General features: G+C 44.7%; 1 protein-coding gene across 27 annotated transcripts in view; it reads left to right on the top strand.

The window, feature by feature from the left end:
* The window catches only part of cacna1ba (calcium channel, voltage-dependent, N type, alpha 1B subunit, a), a 186,704-nt gene extending 165,461 nt beyond the window's left edge, over positions 1-21,243 (top strand). For 24 of the 27 annotated variants that reach the window (XM_035378855.1, XM_035378856.1, XM_035378857.1 and 21 more), the window contains 8 exons: positions 1,992-2,110; positions 3,451-3,605; positions 4,041-4,173; positions 4,433-4,540; positions 8,351-8,389; positions 12,442-12,658; positions 15,066-15,283; positions 17,025-21,243. In XM_035378855.1, coding sequence (XP_035234746.1) covers positions 1,992-2,110; positions 3,451-3,605; positions 4,041-4,173; positions 4,433-4,540; positions 8,351-8,389; positions 12,442-12,658; positions 15,066-15,283; positions 17,025-17,543 — 1,508 coding nt within the window. In that variant the 3' untranslated portion in view covers positions 17,544-21,243. The remainder of the gene's footprint in view (positions 1-1,991; positions 2,111-3,450; positions 3,606-4,040; positions 4,174-4,432; positions 4,541-8,350; positions 8,390-12,441; positions 12,659-15,065; positions 15,284-17,024) is intronic. The other 3 variants (XM_035378854.1, XM_035378845.1, XM_035378849.1) reach the window with 2 other exon arrangements.
* The last annotated feature ends 400 nt before the right edge of the window (positions 21,244-21,643 follow it).

Genomic DNA, 21,643 nt, shown 5'->3' with positions numbered 1-21,643 from the left:
AAGCAGTTTGCAGGGCCGTACTCCGGGGGACTGGCTCTTCTGCAGGCTGGTGGGGATGTGGCAGAGCCCTGGCTGCATGCCAGCTCTGCTGTGTCTGTGGCCACGCCCAGCTCCACTCCACCACATACTGTAGGGCTCCGTCAGGCCGGGGGGCTGCAACATAATCTCCCCCGCTCTCACTGTAGAGACCAGTCACTCGTGACCCCCCCACCCCCCCCCCAAAAAAACACCCTTAAACAACCCCCCACCCTCTAATCCTCTCAGAATCTGAGCCTGCCTTTGCACAAACACCGCTAACTTGCTGCAGCCCTGGCTAGCTCCTCCTATGCCTCCCCAGCAACCCCACTGTTTAGGCTTCTATGCTAACACAAGGGGTGTATCTCTATTGACACCTAGTGGCCACAACTGGTTATCTCATCCAAGTGGAAAATAACAAAAATCTGCAGGTTTTTTCAGGGATGTCACCAGAATTTTCCCCATCAAGCATTGCATTCTCTTATAGCTGTAGTACAGTTAATTTAATTAAATTTGCATTAAATGGAAGAATGTTTGATAGCACAGTGTGCTTCCTCTACATGGATGTGTTTTGACAATGATAGTACATCTGTTTCGTACCTTAATACTTGTAATAGCACCTCCAGCTGTGGCAGCACTAGTATGGTAGCAAAATTACTAAACAACTCTCTGTGAGGAAGGATGTCATTTCATCAAGAAGCCTTATGTTGGGCCTGCTGGATGGCGTATCCTGCTAACTATGCTCGCCCTAGGTTTGAAATCAAATCTTGATCAAGCCAGTGCTAACTGTGGCTATCACCACATTAGCCATAGCATCTCCCACAGGGGGCTTGTCTGTGCTTTCCCAAACTGAGAACTTTGCAGCATTGAAACAACTGAAAATGCAATGCGACTGCATGAATAGGACTGCATTTTAGATCCAATTTGAGAGAAAAATAAAAAAGGTTTTGGGTTAAAGACCTGTGCTGCAATGCAGCAGGCTACCAGAGGGGGGCAGGGCAGGGTCCCTGGAATTCCGATGGAACGCAGCCACCTGGAACCGGTTGCATTTAATTTGCGCAAGGCTTGACAGGACCCCGGGAGGGGAACCAGACCGAGCCCCTAGCCACCCTTGATTAATCACAGCGTTGGCGCCTCTCTCCTGTCCCTCGAAAACACTTCCAGATGACAGAACGTGAGTTGTAGCGCAGGGTTGTGATTAAAGAGCCGGGCTCTTAACCCGAAGATTACAGGCTTCATTTCTCGGGCAGGGCCGTAACACTGTATCCTCAAGAGATTACATTAAACCTAAATATAACTGAGAGAAGTGGCTTGGTCAATAGAAGCAGAGTTAATGTGTGTTATCAGTGTCTGCCAATTTTAAACAATGGCAGTTTTTTATATGGTGTGGCAAGTAATTTTATTGGGTCATTAGAGTCAGTGATTCTTGATTTTTGGAAGTAGACAAAGCAACGTACAGTCGCATCATAAAATATCTATATGAATTATATGAATAATCAAGGTAGAAGAAGAAATCTTTAAAGTAGAAATTTTGTTCTATTTTGTAACTTAAAAATTCTATAAATAAGACTTATTTTATCTGCCTATAAGCAGATGTCTATTTTTATGGGACAAATTTTGAGCAATGCACCATTAACTACAGATAAAAAGTAAATGGGTGTTTTTGTGACCAAAACTGTCCCCCACCCCCACTCTTAACTCATTTCAGTTCAAAAATACTTTTTGGCAAATCATATTACAATGTGTTGCCAAAGTCTTTTGTACACATTAAACACATAAAACTATAAAGCAGTATACTGTGAAGTGATAAAACAACCAAAGAAGAAGAAAAAAGAAGAGGGTAAAAAAATGTGAATAAGTATAAAAATAAAATATACTTGTACACACACATGGATGTTTTTCTTTTTTCCTGATGCCTCACTAGTTTGTTTCTCTCTCTCTCTCTCTCTCTGTCCATCTATCCATCCATTTTTCAGCCAATGAGCTGACAGTGGGGAAGGTGTATGCAGCTCTTATGATCTTTGACTACTACAAGCAGAATCGCGCACGGAGACTGCAGCTGCTGCAGCAACAGCAGGCGGCCGGCGGGACCCAGGTGACCTGCAAACATGCTGTCCTTCATCCTTCTGTGCTCCGTTCGTTTTCGCCAGACTCTAACTTCTTCTCCGGCGTTCTAATGAATATGAGGCTGTTCCCACCGTGGCTTCCTGTAAACACACTGTTTACAATGCACGCAGAGCTTTAACTACCCAAATCTACCCAAGTAAAAATGTGCATATACTGTATTTACACTTATCATCCTGGGAGTGGGGCTGTAATGAACCCTGTATGTTTAAATTATTCACCCTGGCTGCTTCGGTAGTTTTTTTAATTATAATTGAGACTAGTGATATTAACAGGCTGTTTTTGTGTGTCTCAAACTGCCAGTAAATGAATTTATTTGCTGTAGTCTTAATTAATTACTCTACATGCTCATTTAGTCTAATTCCTTTAATCCCAAGCAGCAGTCCAAAGAAAGAGGTTATTGCTTATTACAGGTGTGCCGTACAGTAAAACAGAAAATTAGATTTTCGTGAGGAAAGTAGTAAGCAGTTTAAACACATTACAATCTTTCTCGCATTTAAAAGGATGACTCAATGCTACCAGTGTCAGTGAGTGCACGTGAGTGCATGATTCCAACAATTGCCCCTGTGAAGTGTCTGCTCCTTACATATTGCTAACTCCTTCAATGTCATCCTGGAATCCTCATTCAAACAAGCCTCATCAGACTTGCAGACTCTATGAGCTCTGCTTCCCGTTATTGGCTGAAAAAACATACAGAATTGGTTTAGTGGATATGAAGAGTTGTTACTGATAGAAGCTTGTGGAGTACTCGACTGGATCTAAGCATTGGCCAGTGCAAATCATGGTAGAATGCTAGGTCATTTGCTGATGCAACGCACATTCATTGATGGATTCCAGAGGTTTAGATAAGCGCTAGTTTATCCTCTGTAAATGCTGATTGCTGGGATTCATTTATATGATGTAGTCAGTGCAATTACAGTAGTGACAGTTTCTGCTCATATGTGATTGTTGACCCAAGTGATTGTGAAACACAAGAAAGCAAAGCTTCTATGAATTCTTACTTCAAAGTGGACTTCTCTCTTTCTTTTTCCTTTTTCCTCAGTCTTTCCCATTTGTTCATGTATGCTATGCGTATATCAGTTCCAATCAGTACAACTAAATTTGATGATATACAATTAAGTTCAATTCAACTATAGTCAAGTCAATATCAAACAGTTTACATCAGTTGAATTCAACTGTATATTTTCAGTGTAGGGTCTGTTTAAGGTGTATGGTAATTTAGTCTAATATAATTGGACTCTGAACTCTGTACCATAAACATATAAACATGAACCACAGTCATCTCTCTCTCTCTCTCTCTCAATGCCACAGAGTAAGGTAGTTGGTGCCATCTTTACACCCATGCTGCCACTGGCACCCATACAGGGCGAGGAGATGGCGCTGAGCAGCAAGACGTCACCGTCAGAGCCCCACCCCCAGCCCTGCCCACCGCCTGGCTCCACCTCCCTTAACAACGGGGGTGCTGTGTGAGTGCATAGGAAAAGCAGATCACATCCTCGCATGCACACACGCATGAACATACACGCACACACACGTACACACACTAGCATTTATTTTATGAGTTTCATACACTGAGATGAATTTCACATATTTGCGAGATTAATATCAAGATGCCTCAGTTGTCAATTTAAAGTGAAGCTTTAATTATTAGTAGATGTTGTTCAGAAGGTAATCTCCTTGGGCCTTTATCGCAAAGCAGGATTACTGAGTCAGCTGGATAACTGCACTGAGTAAAAACCCAAACACTTCCTAAACACCTCCCTCTGGAACATGGACTGAAGTAAAAAGAGTCGTTCTGGGTTTTACTCAGTGCAGTTATCCAGCTAACGCAGTTATCCTGCTTAGTGGTACAAATCCCCGCAGTTTGACTGAATAGGTTGGATATGTTGATGCGTTTCCAGTCAAGGCCAGCAGGGCGGCACCACCAAAGACTCCCGGGTCACAGACAAACCCCAGGAAGTCCAGCGGCCAGGGGGCAAACGGACAGTGCCGCGGGGCCAATCAGAGGACATTCCTAATTCAGCCAGAGCTCAGGTGTGTAAAATAAGGCAGATTTCTTTCTCCTAGAGCCACTAAATATTTGTGATGAAGGAACTGCTTTGTAATTTTCACATTTCACATCACCAAGTATTTCTTACATTTTACTGTTTGTGTGTGTATGTGTCTTTGTGTGCGTGTGTGTGTGTGTGCGTGTGTGCGTGTGTGCGTGTGTGCGTGTGTGCGTGTGTGCGTGTGTGCGTGTGTGTGTGTGTGCATGTGTTTGTGTGTGTTTGTGTGTTTATATGTGTGGTAGGAGCTGGAGATGAAGAAGATGCACCACAGTGCCAATGCAGGGAACCCGTCTGGTCTGGAGAGCCAGGGACGGGCAGCATCCATGCCCAGACTCAATGCAGAGATGCAGGTTAGGGGACCTATTCAACCTCCTGTAGTGTACTCATTACACATAGGATTAATACTAGCAGTTCAATTCATCTGATCTTTTAACAAACACAAAATCATGCCCAGAGCAGACCCAGCATATTTGCTATGACTATTTGCCATTCAAATATAGAAATTGATTATAGAAATTGATTGATAGAAAAACATTGATTATTGTGATTGTTTATCATTAGGCTATTGCTTAAATTCCCATTGTGACATGGCCTTGATTTCAACTGAATGTGAGGGAAGTTTGTTTTAATCCTACTTTTTAACCGATGTGCCGATACTTCCGTAAGCACAACAGCAACGGGAAAAGGGACACATATGGAAGCACTATAGGAATTGTGGATTCTTTTAAAGCCTTTTTTTTAGGATGTTTCTTGCTATGAAAAATCAGCACTTTCATTCATTCTGTAGTTGACTGTACTTAAGCTAGCCTTCAGGAGGGCAGGCATGGGGGTGGAGTGCAGAGAGAGGGATCATGGGATGGAGAAAGGGACAATGAGGACAAGGTGCAGATGAATTAATAAAAGATCCCTCAGGCAAACTGAAGCAGAGAACCTCTCTGTCAGCAGAGATGCACTTGCCCAAGCCCACTCACAGAGAAGAGATAATGGAAGACTTAATTTCCTCTATCTTCTCAGAAAAAGATCCTGTGGCACCGGGCTGCAGATTTTGAGGGCCGAGGCCCAGTTGGCAGTTGCTGTGATGATTCTTTTGGCCACCTTATATAACCTCAGCAAACTCGGTTCTCTAAATTAAACATCCATAGTTGGCTCTCTCAATCAAGGAGGGGAATGGTTGAAATCTGCAACCAGGAACACGTTTGGTTAAAAAAAAAAGCGCCAACAAGCCGATTCCTGACAGTGTGATTTTCTTAGCTGGCCCTGTGGTTTTGTGGAAGGTTGAAAGCTTCTGAAATCTTGAGAGCTGCTCCCATTAATGGGAAAGAGAGGGGAGAAATGTAATGAATGCTACCACAGATATATCAAAGGCATCGTTCTACTGTCTCTGTGCTATCCAGATGAGTGGAAACCACAGTCAGTTAAATTCGTCTGGTAGAGATTCTGGTAAGTTCAGCCCTTCTCATATCTGAAAACAAAAAGAACTCCCAACCGAGCATAGAAGCGTTGGTGGACATGAAGCTATATTGGTTGCCACAGCACCCTCTGGGGACGAGAGGGGAAGGCACGTGGTGTTGCTTATTGAGGACACAAAATGAGAAATCAATTGGGAACATATGACAATGTATGGGCTGTGAACAATCTAGAACCTCACCCCAGTTTTGAGTCAGCAGTTTTCACCTCCTCAGGCACCACTGTGCATCTCACATGTATGCGCACAAAGAGTACTGCCTACAGCTGAACCACATGCCCCCTCAATGCGAGCCAGTGACTACTTTCCAGGGTACCGATGACTTATTTCTACAGAACGCAGGTAGACAGTGAGAACCTGGCATACTGCATCATAGTGCTACCCCAACGAACCCTGACCAAATTAAACCCACTCTACCTATAGCAGGACAAGGCCAAGCTCCTGATCATAGTTAATGCAACAGGCCTGCAACTCGAGGACTTTTCTTGCACTGGAGACCGTAATCTCCAGGTCATGAAAGGTGCTTTGTGCAAGAATGAGAGCATAGACATCCCTTAAAGCAGGATTTTCCTTAACATTGCTGATAATCTTTCCAGAGAGGCTGGCGTGGGCAAAGCTGAAACCTGAGCAGTAGGATCATGGGAAGTGTAGTTTGAAATCCTGAGCAGGAGAGAAGAGAGCGATGGATTACACCGCATCAGGGCTTTTTTTTCTCCGTTTTCCTTTATACCCCACTTTTGTTTCTTTTTTCCTCCTTTCGTAATGCCTCATTTCCTTTTGGCTCACCTTGCCAAGATCGGACCTGAGATCTGAAAACTCTCAAGATCCCCTTTGTGTGCAAGTGACATGCGACTCCCATCACGGGCAGCCATTAAGGCTCAGATTCGAAGAGTCAGCCTCTTATTCCATTCTCGATAAATACCATGGAGAGCTAAGCTCACCTCAGATCCCTTTAAAGCACAATGATGGGCGATAAGGGGGCGGTGGATGTCGGCTATGTAGTTTCAGCGCCTGCTAATAAGGAGGAAGCCCCTTTGATTCTGCTGGTGTTGCTCCACACTCCCACCGGCCTTACTCCGAGGCTGGCATCTCCCCTCATTACAGCCAAAACAGAAAAAGAACTCTGGTATGTTTTTCCCAGAGTCTTATTTAATAAGCTGACAGGGTACAACTGGTGTCTGCTGAAAGAGGAGAAATAGGTGGAGAGAGAGAGAGAAGAGAGAGAAGGGGGGCTCCTCTTTCTCGTGTTTGCATCAGTAATTCTGATTCATTGCTTAGTGTTGAAATGCGAGCATAACCCTGGCCCTGTTTGTGTTGATGTCCTTGATTGGGGAAACTCCAATCCTTTTCCCTTTGCAGTGAAAGCCAACATTTCTTTATTTGTATATCTATCTATCTATCTATCTATCTATCTATCTATCTATCTATCTATCTATCTATCTATCTATCTATCTATCTATCTATCTATCTATCTATCTATCTATCTATCTATCTATCTATCTATCTATCTATCTATCTATCTATCTGTCTATCTATCTATCTATTCTTATGTCTCTGTCTGTCTATCTATCTATCTATCTATCTATCTGTGTATCTGTCTGATTGCCAATCTGTCTGTATAACTGTATAAAATTTTATTTTGTGGTTTGTGGCAGAATCAGTCACACTGCTATATGTATATGAGGCACATATACATTGTTTTTGTGGAAAGTTGTGCACAGTCCTATAACATAGTATATAGGACAGGTGTGTAATTAATGAATCAGTTACGGTGACCATGAAGCCCCTCTAGAAACTATTTTAACTGTTAAAAGTAAAATATTCCATCCTCATGATTTCAGTGTTCCTGTCATATTTCTTTGCTTGTTCTCTCATAGTCTTTCTTCCATCTTGAATTTTGTTCTGTCTCATTTGTTTTCATTGCTTGTTTATTCTTTCCCTCCTTTGGGGGAAGTAGAGTGCTCTGAGCTCCCCTTTCTGATCTGCCCCTGTTCTCTGTTTGATCTCTCTCTCTGACCTCTCGCTGACCTTTTTCTGATCTCTCTCTGGCCTTTCTGTGACCTCTCTCTGGCCTCATTCTGGTTTCTCTCTGATCTCTCTATGATTTCTCCTGTCTTGCTGACTCATGTGTCTAACCATATGGTTTATGTCCTGTCTGGCTTTGCTCTGTCTCTGTGTGCCCAACGCCCCCCCCCCCCCCCCCCCGTTCTCTTCTTTCTTTTCTCCTATCCTACTCTATATCATTAACTTGTTTTACTCTTATTATATTTTACCCCGTTTACTTTTCTTTCTGTCTTCCATCTGTCATTTCCACCCTAATCGTCTCATAATTCCATTCTTCTTACACACTGATATCTTTTCTTGCATCTTCTTGTCCCTTTTCCCATTTCTACTCCTTAATCCTCATTATTATCCTCCTTCTCCCTCTAACTCCCCTTCACTCCTCTATCATTCTTTCTTATTCTCTCATTTTATCTTTGCACTTCACCCTGTCTCATCAACTTTTTCCCGCTCTTACCCTCTGGTCCTTCTCCTTCTCCTCTAAACACTATCTGCCTCCCACTCTTCCCTCTTTCTTCTCTCCTCTCCTCTCTCTCCACCCCTCTGTCTTCCCTCTTCTGCTCTGTGTTTCTGCTCCTGCGCGATGCCGTCCCATGGCTGCTGTGTGCCTGTCCTCCACCCGTGCATCCTACAGCGGAGCCAGTCTCGATTCTCCCCGGGGACATTCCTCTCAGTATGTACTTCTGTACTGCCTCCCTCGCGTCTGCGTGCTGCTCTCCGTCTCACACACCACGCCCACCTCTCCTCTCTCTGTCTCACACACCACGCCCACCTCTCCTCTCTCTGTCTCATACACCACGCCCACCTCTCCTGTCTCATACACCACGCCCACCTCTCCTCTCTGTCTCCTAGACCGCACCCACCTCTCCTCTCTCTGTCTCACTCACCACGCCCACCTCTCCTCTCTGTCTCCTAGACCCCACCCACCTCTCCTCTCTGTCTCATACACCACGCCCACCTCTCCTCTCTCTGTCTCACACACCACGCCCACCTCTCCTCTCTGTCTCCTAGACCGCACCCACCTCTCCTCTCTGTTTCATACACCACGCCCACCTCTCCTCTCTGTCTCCTAGACCGCACCCACCTCTCCTCTCTGTTTCATACACCACACCCACCTCTCCTCTCTCTGTCTCATACACCACACCCACCTCTCTCTGTATCCTAGACCCCACCCACCTTTCCACTCTGTCTCATACACCACACCCACCTCTCTCTGTATCCTAGACCCCACCCACCTTTCCACTCTGTCTCATACACCACACCCACCTCTCTCTGTATCCTAGACCACACTCACCTCTCTTTTCTGTCTTATACACCACACCCACCTTTCCTCTCTGTCTCATACACCACACCCACCTCTCCTGTCTCATACACCACACCCACCTCTCTCTGTATCCTAGACCACACTCACCTCTCTTTTCTGTCTCACACACCATGCCCACCTCTCCTCTCTGTCTCATAGACCACACCCACCTCTCCTCTCTCTATCTCATACACCGCACCCACCTCTCCTGTCTGTCTCCTAGACCACACCCACCTCTCCTCTCTGTCTCATACACCACGCCCACCTTTCCTCTCTGTCTCATACACCACACCCACCTCTCCTCTCAATCTCATACACCACGCCCACCTCTCCTCCCTGTCTCATATACCACACCCACCTCTCCTCCCTGTCTCATACACCACGCCCGCCTCTCCTCTCTGTCTCATAGACCACACCCACTTCTCGACCTTCATTTCACACACCATGCCCAATTCTCTCTGTCTCATACACCACGCCCACCTCTCCTCTCTATCTCATACACCGCACCCACCTCTCCTGTCTGTCTCCTAGACCACGCCCACCTCTCCTCTCTGTCTCATACACCACGCCCACCTCTCCACTCTGTTTCATACTCCTTGCCCACCTCTCCTCTCTATCTCATACACCGCACCCACCTCTCCACTCTGTTTCATACTCCTTGCCCACCTCTCCTCTCTATCTCATACACCGCACCCACCTCTCCTCTCTGTCTCATGTATCAGCCTCTTCTAAGTGTGGAGTCTACTCTGTCACTACAGTGCACCACTCTCAGTTCTCTACCTCTCACTGTACGCTCCTCACTGTTTCACAAACCACGTCCTTCTCTCCAAAGTGTGCAAAATCCACGACCTCTGCTTAGCGTCCACGCTCCACACCATATTTTCCAAAGTTTGCAGAATCTAAATAGGCGCAAGGGCAACCTTTGGTGGATACACAGTACTAACTAGTTTTTAAACAATTATTTATAGAAGTGTGTGGTTATTATAATGACAGCATTAAATTATTTTGTTTGTTTAAACTGCACCTGGATTTACAGTCCCCTAGATATTGGGACAGTGGCATAAATATGCATTAAAATGAGGTAGTGGCAATCAGGGGATTAGCATTCAGCTCAGTTTGAAACAGGAAATCAAAGTGCCTGCCAGGTGGCGTATCCCAGCGTCTCGCTCCCGCCATTTGAGTGAGGGGCGACCTTTGCTTTTATCGTCTGGGGGGGGGGGTGGGCACGCGTGCTGGCGTTTATGAAAGCGCAGCTGCCAGGTAGCTAGCCACCTGTGTTTAAACTGCCCCCCTGAATTACTGATCAGACTGGGGATTTGTTTTTGTTGCTTTTCTGGGTCGGACCCGTTGCGGGTGTTTTGTCTGGAGGCAAAACCTTCTGGACAATTAAAACCTTTCAGGATGACATGGTCACCCTTTGTACCTTTCTGACTTGTTTTATGCAATCTATAATGCCTATATAGCACAATTAAGAACTTGTGAAATACATTGCTCTGTTTAACCTTTAAGCTGAATTAGCTTAGGCCAATCAAAAAGGCTATGCTACAGTATGGGGATGTCTCAGGGGATGTGTGGTGGAGAGTTGACCAAGAATGAAAGTGTTAAATTCTTTGCATTCAACTGAAAAGGTATAGAAAATGGAAGGATCTATGACAATACAATACTTAGACTTAGCTCTTAACTGATAGAAAGAAATTGCTGGCAATAAATTGAACAGGCACATTAGTGGCCTTAGGAATAGATCATTGTTTCAAGCTGAACCTTTCCCTGTTTAGAAAAGCTATTTGGTTCTGGGATCAGTGGGTTCATTAGTGGTGCCTTTTCTAAAGCCAGATAGCTGTGAGTTCAATCCCGAGTAAAGTCATTTCAAGGCATTATGCATGTTACCCACAACACTGCCTCTCTGCCCAGTATGCAGCATTTATAGAAATTGAGTATAGAGGTGGATTATAGGTAATGACCAGTACCAAGAGCACTTGAGTTGTCCACAGCACTTACTGGTCCGTTTTATCAGCCATATTGCCTGTTAGCAGAACATGTGACCACAGAACTCTAATGCTCTGAACTGATAAATTCCCTGTACCTATTTTGATCGTGTGTGGTCTATTTTTGTAAATATCACGCGTCAGCAAGATAGTTTCTTCTTTGTGTCAAATGGAGTAGACTTCAGAGTGTGGAACAGTATATTACTTAAACTATTTAAGAAGTTAAGATATCATGTAAAATCAGTATAACTATTAGTGATGAGCCTAAAGCTTACGCATGACTCATTAGGCTAAAGATGCTGCTAACGGGTGAGGCTTTTAAAATGTTCATCAAACTGTAAATGATCATAATAGGATCATAATGAATTTAAATGTCAGTCATCATCCTTTTCTAATTGCAAGTCAATGTTTTAATCTGGCAGCTGTCGAAAGACCGATGGATTGCTTAACTAATTTGGGGAAATGGCCGCATTTTTAAAGATGGTGCAGTTTAACAATTGTAGAATCACTCCAGCAGAGGGCGACGCTGAGCTTGTTATTGCTGAGCTGTTCTCTGCTGCTGCGGTGTTCATTAATGCAAGCACAGACCTCGTCCTTCCTAAAGAGCTCACCTTTGATTCAGATTCAACTGTTATCATGCCAGTATTACATTATGTTCTTTTTTTGTCTCAACCAAGTCATCACCTGCACACCACCTGGTATTCAAAAACACAAACCTATAGATATTAGTTTGACAGAAGGGAAAAAGGTTCCGGTTATTTATTTCAGTTCTAAAGCAGTTTTAAAGAATTGGTAAAATTATTCATTTTTTATAGTGTGTCTGTCTGGCTTGGGAAATGTGCACAATGTTGTCCAAACACGTATGTGTCTAATGGACCTCAAAAAGAGTTTTGTTACCCGAATGCCATAGTCAAGAATGTGGTCAAGGTGAGGAAAGAAGTCCCGGATACGTGCAAGTTGTGTGTTTATGCCGTTGTTATCTGAATGCAGTGTCCACACACATTGAAATTTCTCAAAATTTCTTTTCAAATTTTGAAATAAGATCAAATCAAAGACTTAAAGGAAAATGGCTAAAAAATGGCTTAAGATTTACTTTAATATGCTTACAGTTTCATTGAAAGGCTTAAGCAGTTGTCTTGAAAAGCTTTGCGTTCACATTTGATATGAGTGATGCACTTAGAAACAGATCCTGGATCCGGAAACACCTTCTACTGGCAATGGTTAGAGGTTAGGGTTAGAGTAGATGATCCTGGGACAGCATTATCTTCAGGAATACTGAGACCATTTTTATATTGCCTTGTCTGTACATTGATGATCAGCAACACTTGTGATATTACCTGTACTGTGCAATTTTTGCGGGTCCTGAGATGGCCTCCTGAGTTGAGTGGATGTTCATTTTTTCGGCGTGGACTGAACTCTCCTCCCTGCCTCTCCCAGCCGATCCCTGACTCCAGTCCGATGAAGCGCTCCGTGTCCACCCTGGCCCCTCGGCGCCACCCGGAGGCCAGTCTGCAGGACCCCGCCCCGGAGAGGCCAGCCCAGGAAAGGCCTCACCATCACCACCACCATCACCGCTGCCATCACCGCAGGGACAAGGACAGGAAGCAGCGATCGCTGGACAGGTCATCCAACGGGCCGCCCTCTAGCGCTGCAGGTCAGTGTGCACACCGAAACACTCGCGTCCGCTTTCACACGCGCGCGCACGTGCATGTGCACGGGGTACAGGCGCACTCTTTCTCTCACGTATGCTAACACATACATGACGACACATGCGCAGCACTGACTTGTATGCAGATTCACACACACACGCACACACACGCAGGCACACACACACACGCACACACAGGCACACACACAAACATACAAGTACACTCTCACACCCACACAGTATATAGGATACAGATATGCACTCTCGCACACATACACAAGCATATTTATACCAACAAAAAGATCCACATACACAAGCAAGGACGCCCATCTGTACACACTAACACACACCAAATATGAGTGCTCTGAAGGGCGTGGTTCAAAATCGTGTCAGATATCACATCAGCTTGACCCAACACAGGCGTAACTACAGGATCCATGATCCTTCTTTCACGATCCTCCATTCATGATCCTTCACTCATGATCCTCCATTCATGATCTTTCCTGCCTTCCTGACTGCCAACCTAATAGAGCTTGAGTGCGGGGCTTCTCTCCTGGAGAGCGCCAGCAGGGGTTTGAGCAAGCGAGGGCTCTTCACCAGCAGACTGTGAGGATTCATCTACATTGATATTACAGTGGGAACCTTATCTCCCCTGCATTCAACCAGACTGATCCATAAGACAAGCGAAGGTCCTTCATTGGTTGAAACACACAGTGTCTCCTTGTGCAGGGAAATGTTCTGCCTCTGAAGGACGTCTGTAGAATCTCTGTCACGCTCCCTCTTGAATAACCATAAACTACAAGCTGCCAGCTGCTTTTGGAAGGATTATGTTTCTTTATATGAATTTTCAAAATATTTTTGAGGTTCTGTCCAATAGTAGTAATCGTGAAACATTCACTAATCTCCAATAACTGTGGTTCTTTTTCTGTTACGTTTAGTTTAATTTTTTCAAATTTCCACTTGGCGATCACCTTAACGTCTCAGGCACCTTGGAATGCTATAATCACATTCCTTCAATACACATTAGAACAAACAAATGGCTGATTGTGCCCGCTATAAAAGGGGGATTCTCAGATCAACCAAAATGTTCAAACAACCCCACACCATCCCGCCTCCCTGGCCCTCATAAAACCGTCTGTGGTACGTTAACATCTCGGAGAGATAACTTTCCCCCTGGAACTTTCCAGAGACCGGCAGCAGTCACTGTAAGAGCGAGCTGCTCTCCCCGGAGAGGGAAAGCTGATCTGAGGTCAGTCATCGGCGCGCCTCATCTGCAATAGAGATCAGAGGCCCGCAGCTGGTCTTCATTACTGAGATAAAAGAGTCTGACAGACAGGCAGACCGAATGACCCGATAATTTATGAGCACGTCTCAGCCTCTCAGCTCCCTGGGCAGGGAGAGCAGGGTGTGTTTGGACGCATGTGTCTGCGTGTGTGTCTGTTCCCCATGCGCAACACCAGCTGGGGCTCTATGTATAACTCAGCCAGTTTCCTGAGCACAGTAAAATGACCTGTTAATCAACCTTCGTTTAAAAAAAATGATGAAATGTATTCTGTCGGAGTGATATTTATCAGTGAGAGAAGCAGTGCTTGGCAGAAAGTTTGCTGTTGTGTGATAAAGCCCACAGTTGCATAGTTTCTTGTCACAGTCTTGTTCCCTGTGTAGAACATCATCTGGTTCCTCTGTAGAACACAGTTTGTTCCCTGTGTAGAACGCAGTCTGTTCTCTGTATAGAACACAGTCTGTTTTGATGTAGAACACAGTCTGTTCTCTCTGTAGAACACAGTCTGATCCCTGTGTAGAATACAGTCCTGCATTTGGGAGGGCACACACCACACACAGTTGTAGTCATTTAGCGACATCTCTGAGGACAGAACCTCTGTGCTAGAGAGCACAGCCCGCCCCCGTGGAAGATGCCCTTACAGAATGAGCCATATCATAAATAATGCAGGGGACCTTCAGACAGTGTTGGCAACTAAACTTGCCTATCTGTAACCTAGAGTCCATCTTAAGTCTACATGTTCAGACAGACACTACTAAAACATGTTTTATGCCTGCTGCCTGTCTGCAATCGAACAAGTGGCCGTTCTTATGAAATAACAGACAAGTCATGTGTTTGATTCAGTAGCCAAAGCCCCAAAATTCTTGATCGATAAACCCAGCTTTGCAATGAAAAAAATTAAATGGGTATATTGCATATTTGGATTGCCTATGTCGTGTAAGGCATCACATTCTGTGACTCCATGTGCATGTGTCTTTGAGTTGTATGAAGTCATTTAATTCTGTATGCACATCAAAAGTCATGATAGGGTTCTCAGCTGCACAAAAAAGATAATATCTGACGAGGCAAGATGTGCACTTCAGGTCACTGTGTTTATCTGTTTCCTGTCCCCCTGGGTGGGCTGTTTCCCAGGTACCCCAGGCGACGTGACTGGGGACCTGGTACCGCGGGAGCGGGTGCACGACCGAGGCCGCTCCCACGAGAGGAAGCACCACTCGTCGTCCGCGGAGAAGCAGCGGTACTACTCCTGCGACCGCTACGGCAGCCGGGAGCACTGCCACACCAAGTCCGCCACCGCCAGCCGCTCCACCTCCCCCAGCGACGGGCAGGACCTGGGCCTCAACAAGCAGGTGGGAGGGACGACGGCCGGGCACCGGGGGGAGTGGCCGGGAGAGCAGCTGGGGGGCGTGGCCGGGAGAGCTGGGGGGCGTGGCCAGGGAGCCGGTATCAGAGGAGGGGCTTTGCAGAGTGGAGTCAGCATTTTTTGGTAGTGTGGTGGAGGGGCATGGTGTGGTGGTGTGGTTGTGGCAGGTGCAGCCAGGGGGCAGGGATGAGAGGGCGGGGCATGGCAGAAAAAAGAGGAATAGGGGCTGGGCAGAAATTAGGACAAAGCATTCAGGATATAGAGGGCATAGTTCTGATCAAACAGAGGAGGACCCATGTGTTTTGTGTTTTGTGCAACTAGAAACTTGGCATCATAGGATAGCATAGTGCAGTGTCACTAGCACCCCAGGACCAGGGTTGCCTACACCAGTATAGCATGTGTGTGTGTGTGTTCATGCATGTGTGTGTCTATACTGTATGTGTGTGCACCTACAGTACAGTACCTGTTTTTGCGCATGTATGTATCTATGTGTTGACAAAGTTCAAATATTGCCTACTTTTTAGAGTTTTTTATACTTAGAATATCGATATTACAGTAACTTATTTTCTATTTTTTGTTGGTGGATGTTAGCCCAGTCAATTGCTGATGAATATGCCTGAAATAAGTTTTTATGTGTGTGAAAATCTCCTTGTGCATGAATCTTCTGCATGTCTGTCCTTGACTAATTTTCCTGTCTCCTCACTGATAGGGAAGGAAGTGAAAATGCACGTGGAAGGCAAATCTACACATTATTTGTGATTGTATAAAAAATTAAATATTCAGTGAACTGAAATTCAATTTGAGTTTGTCAATAAGTCACTACGTGCCTTAGAATAAATTGGTGGAAGTGTGTCCATGAGTTTCCTCAACACACACCACTCTTGCAGTCATTGTCTGGCTCGTACCCAAATACTTTGTTTCTGCAACCAAATGTTTGCTTTGAGTTGAATTTCTCATAATGCTAGGCCAAGTGTGTTTAAAGTCAATCCCATTTGCGATGCATAGTTTTTGAGAAACACAGCGTTCACACACATTTATGAAATGAATCAGAAATTAAAGTAATACTAGAAACCGAACTGGATTCAATCAACATTCCTAAAATTTTACGTGCAAATGAAAGAAAGTGAAAGTTTTCTTCACAAACACAGTTTGCCGAGTTAATATAGACAGCCCTTTAAGTCTGCTAAACTGTGTTTGTTGAGAAATAGAGCACCACTGCTGTTAAACTGCCGGCGAATGTTGATTGAATCCAGGCCTCAGTATACAGTACATGGTATTCGCAGTACAGTCAAATCCAGTGCATTGACCTTCTGACCACTCGCCTGTTTCCTCCTCAGCCGAAACCTAACCTCTCTCTTCTTTCCACCCTCGGTGCAATCGCTCACGATGTTCCACTTTTTGTTCCCACTCTCTTTATCACCATTTCTCTGTGCGTTTTGTCTCTGTGTTGCATCTCCGTGTGCCCTCTCTCATCTTGTGCTGTGCCTGTGCTGTCCTTTCTCACTCTGTCTCCCGCCCCCTGTGTTTGCACACTGTCCTCTCCACCCCCCTCTCTCCCCCCCCCCCCCCCCCCCCCCCATTTTACGTGTGTTTATTTTTCTCTTTCACATCCCGGGCCCCTCCCCCCTTGCTGACTTGGCTCCTCCCCCTCGCTGTCGCCGTGCGTCGCTGTCACGTCTTCATCCCGTTTATCCTTTTTGATTTGCTTTGTTCCAATTTTCATGTAGGGCAGTGGTTCCGCTAAAGGGAGCCCCGCGACGTTGACCTCGGGGGCGAGCACCCCCTGCCGAGGGCGCAGGCAGCTCCCCCAGACCCCCCTGATCCCCCGTCCCGCTGTGGCCTACCGGACCGCTAACTCCTCCCCCGTGCAGTTTAGCCCCGCCCAGGGGGGCCCGCACGCCCTGTGTCCCGGCAGGATGAGCCGCGGGCGTTCGGAACACAATGCCCTCCTGCGCAGCGACACGGACTCGCCCTCGCCCGTCACCCGCATCGGCTCCGACCCCTCCCTGGGGTACAGCGACGGGCGGGGCAGTCTGTACTACACTCTGCCCGAGGAGGCGGGGGTTTTCCAGGACGCGCTGAGCTTCCCCGCCGGGCGCCCCCCCCGGACCGCCACCCCTCACCTGCCCCCCCCGCCCCAGCAGAGCCGTGCAGTGCCCAACGGATACCACTTCACCCTGGGCATTGGCTCGGGCGCCCGTACGCCCAGGCACTACCAGGGCATAGAGGAGGACGACTGGTGCTAGCATGGCTTTAACACCCACACACACACGCACACGTGCAAACACACACGTACACACACTCGCAGACACACAAAATGCAGGCATGCACGTGCATAAGCATGCATGCATACACATACACATATGGGAAAATGCAAGTTCTTACAAATTTTTAAGAATGCATTTTTGGGGAAGAAAACAGGATGAGTTTTATCATCTCCCTGAAAGTGGTAGTTTACACAGTTTTTGTGGATATGTGTGTGCATGTGTGTGTGTGCGTGTGTGTGTGTGTGTAGTATGTGTGTGCGCGTGCGTGTGTGTGTGTCGATGCATGTGTATACGTGTGTGTATTCGCACATGCATGCACATGTTTTAACTGAAGAGGCAAGGAATGAAAAATGTATGAGAAAAGTATGAGAGTATGAGAAAAGGAAACTGCTGTTCTGAATTTTGGATTTTGACCTGAACTGCAGAAGCGATTTCAATTCTTTTGAAGGAAAATTTGTCGGCAGGAAAAGCCGTCTCTCGTTTTGTCTTTTTTTTTATTTTTTACGTTTTTTCTTTTTGCACTAAAGACAAGTGGCATTTGACAGATGAAAACAACACAGACATGAATACTGCAAAGTAGTGTCTTATACTCTGGCTGTGGCGAGTAGAACTGCAATGGAAATATGCCAAAATCTCCTCTCACAGTATGTGGGGAAACAGTGACCCCTGCTGAAGGTTGTCCGTCCTGCGCACTGGGGATGTGAACGAAGTAGCCTACTTGACAAGCGATGTCAGATGAAGGGAAGAAGGAGGAGGAGGTGCCCACGGTCGCTGTTTTTATATTTAACCCGCGACGACGACTTCGTCTTTCCAAGGGGGCCTTCGAATGCAGACGATTGTGAGACTGACGGAAAATGCACTAATCTCTCGTCCTCCATTTCTCTCAGCTTTTAGCATTTTACCAACCAAGAGCTACCGTGTGTGTAAACCTCATTACGACATGTTACAGTTAGGGTGCAGGCGGAAATGTCTTTAAGTTTGGATCAATTATATTTAAACTGATGATTGTTCATTTTGCTGCTCTTTTAAACATGCCTCGCAAAACATCATCACTGCTTGTGACCTTAAGAAGAAAGGAAGAAGGGACGTGAAATGTACTCGTTTTACTTTTTATCAGGCTATGGTAGAAGAACTTTTATCTTTTCATTGTGTGCAATTTTGTAAAAAAAAAAAAAATTTCAAAAAAAGCTGCATTTTATGTAAATTGCTTGCAGTTCACTCTCATGTCAGGTCTACTGTTTCCTACTGATGGCTCCAGTTCTTTATTACCAAGTGCCTAACCTTTTAAATATCTTGTAGTAAAGATGCAACCTCAACCCCTTTTTCCATGCATCAACACTTAAGAGAAGGAGGTGTGTAGACTGATATGTGTGAGACATCTGTATTAACCATGTTAGATAATACAAGGTCTAAAGCTGTAGGCAGAGAAGTATACAATTTCAGATTTTTTAAATAAGAGGACTTGGAATTTCTTATCATATTTTATTTGACCTTTTCCTGATAATGAATGGGGAAAACAACTCTAGTGCAAAAAATATATATGGATATATATATATATATATGAATAGTAAACAATATGAAAACTGCATTAGTTGTATATCTGTCCAGCAGAGACAACGTAACCAGAGTAACACAATTGCATGTTTGAGTCTTTAAACTTGGTTGTCAAAAGGTTATGAACACATAGTAACGGTGTATATTTCTTTTTCTTGTAAGGGTACACGAAGAAAGCATTGCTAGCTATTGCCTTTTATGTAAATGTTATGGAGGGTAAAGGATTTGATGTTTTAAAAAGTATGCATTTTGTGATAGATGTGCACTTTGCAATGAAAGTGTGCACTGCCAGGTAAAAGGGTGCACTTTTCTAGTGCACGTTGTAGTGAATATGTGTCCGTTGCAGTAAAAGTGTGCGCTGTGAGGTAAAAAAAGGCGCACTTTTCCGGTATAAGTTGGCATTTTGCAGTGAAAATGTACACTTTGGGGTAGCTGTGTACTTTTTGCTAAGAGCGTATGAAGAAGAAGAGAAAGACGCAGAGCCCTGGTGGAAGTTTGTGTTGTCAAGGCCCTGACACCAACTTACAAGTGTCCTGTGTTGTGCTGGCAGGTTCACAAGCCCTGCCCCTTGCATTACACACAGGTTTATTTTCCAGAGGGTCCTGCCTCTGACCACTGTCAGCTTTTACAGAAGAATGGTCAGCACCTTATTATCACACCTGGAACCTGAGTGATGTTTGTATGTTGACCATTAAAACGCTGTTAATTTAACACTGTGGTGTCCCATTAAACACCTGTCTTTAAAAGTGTAGTCTGCTTCAGATCAAAGATTGAATACGGTAGCCTCACTGAGTCCAAGTCTTCTTGTGGCATGTCGAAATGTGTAATTCTCTGTGCTCTGGGAGCGGGGGGATAGGATATGTGTTGGTTCTTTCCACATCTCCTGTTTTTTCCTTCTCTAATTAGGGTGCCACATTTTTACTAATAACCGCATGGCGCCGACTGCTCTGCTTCACTCTACAGGTTGAGGTCAAATTGTAGCTGCTGCCAATCATTATTTTTAGTCCATTGCTATTGGTCCTGGTGAGAGGGGTGGAGCTAGGTGCTGTCATGACATCACGACAAGCTTGACAGGGCTCTGTATGTCTCCAGCAGTAGGGTTTTTGACTATTGTGAGAGCAGGGCTATGCAACATGACGACACTTTTGAAAAATAAATCTTCATCCTTTCTGTAGCTTTACCTGCTGGGATCTCCAGATTCAGGCTTCAGCATGATTGTGACCAAATCTTTTATATATAAAAAAAACTCTGAAAAAATCTATGAAAAAATATATATATTTTAAAAAATGCATAAAGGCACAATGAATTAAAGAGAAAAAAAAACAATGAAAAATTAACAGGACATTCGTAGAAAAGTTCTGCAAGTTGGTATATTTGAAAACTGCATGCCACAGATGTACCTGCTTTACAGCTTCAAAGAGTGGGAGGAAAGAGTGAACTTCTCAGAATGTTAATCACCCAGTTTGGGAATATACGATGGTTCGAAGGATGTGCATTAGTAATTGGATTACAGATGTGTAGCACCTTTTGGTTTGGTTATAAGACTGACTCAATTATTTTTCACCCAAACACTACTGCCCCATGTTGCCGTTGCAGGGCAGATATCGATACGTTAGAATTTATGTGAAACGTCTTCATCCATTGCAGCCTCTGTATTGTTTTTTAAAAAAAAGATTTCCTCCCCAGAATCCTTCAGTCAGTTGCCAAACGTTGAACTTCTACAATCTGTCTCTGCACACCAGTTCCAGTTTAGATGTGGCCGTACATGGAAAAAAGTAATGTTTGCATGTTGAAAATGTATGTGCATGTAAAAAAAAGAAATATTGTTCATCTTCGTACTTTTTTGATACAATGTAATCATTTTGTTGTTAATTTTTAATATTTGATATGAATAAGGGGGTTTGTGGAAAAAAATATCTTTATATTTAAAAAAACAGTGTTTGGCGATATTACAGGTTCCGCGTTTGCAACAGAGCTGGAACTGAATTTATTTGGGTCCTGGGAGTTGTTTGCTGCCTGATTTCGGTTTATTGGTCAGACTTTGAATTCTGCAGTTGTTTCTACAGTTAAAATTTTGTATGAAGCGAAGTCCTTGAACTAAAATAAAAACATAAAAGAGAAAATTTGTAATCTTTGTGTTGCTGTCTGTACTTATGCTGTTTTATGGAGTGCCTTTAACACAGCTGGTTTTCTGCTTCTTTGGCCCATGGTGAAAATTATAAAGTATGCATTTCAATCACTGTCGTACTGTATGTTTGATAAATATCTATGTGCTTCTTTTACAGAGGTAGGTTGACTTCAGGTTCTGAATCATTTCGAGGAGACTCGGTTATTTATCTTGTTAAAAGTCAGACAGCTCACGATATGCAAGAACCTTCTGTTGGTGATGCCCTCCCAATCTCAAAATTGCCCCTGTCATATTTGGAATTTCCTGTTGCAACTGTAGAATTGTCTACTCTCTGACCCTGGCAGACCTTAGATCGCTATTGTGTCCTATATCAGCTTTCCTGGAGGTGCGGGAATAA

This window comes from Anguilla anguilla, chromosome 10 (assembly GCF_013347855.1).
Source record: "Anguilla anguilla isolate fAngAng1 chromosome 10, fAngAng1.pri, whole genome shotgun sequence".
NCBI lineage: Eukaryota > Metazoa > Chordata > Actinopteri > Anguilliformes > Anguillidae > Anguilla > Anguilla anguilla.
Note: the sequence above shows the minus strand (reverse complement) of the source record. Positions and strands in the feature narration are given on the sequence as shown.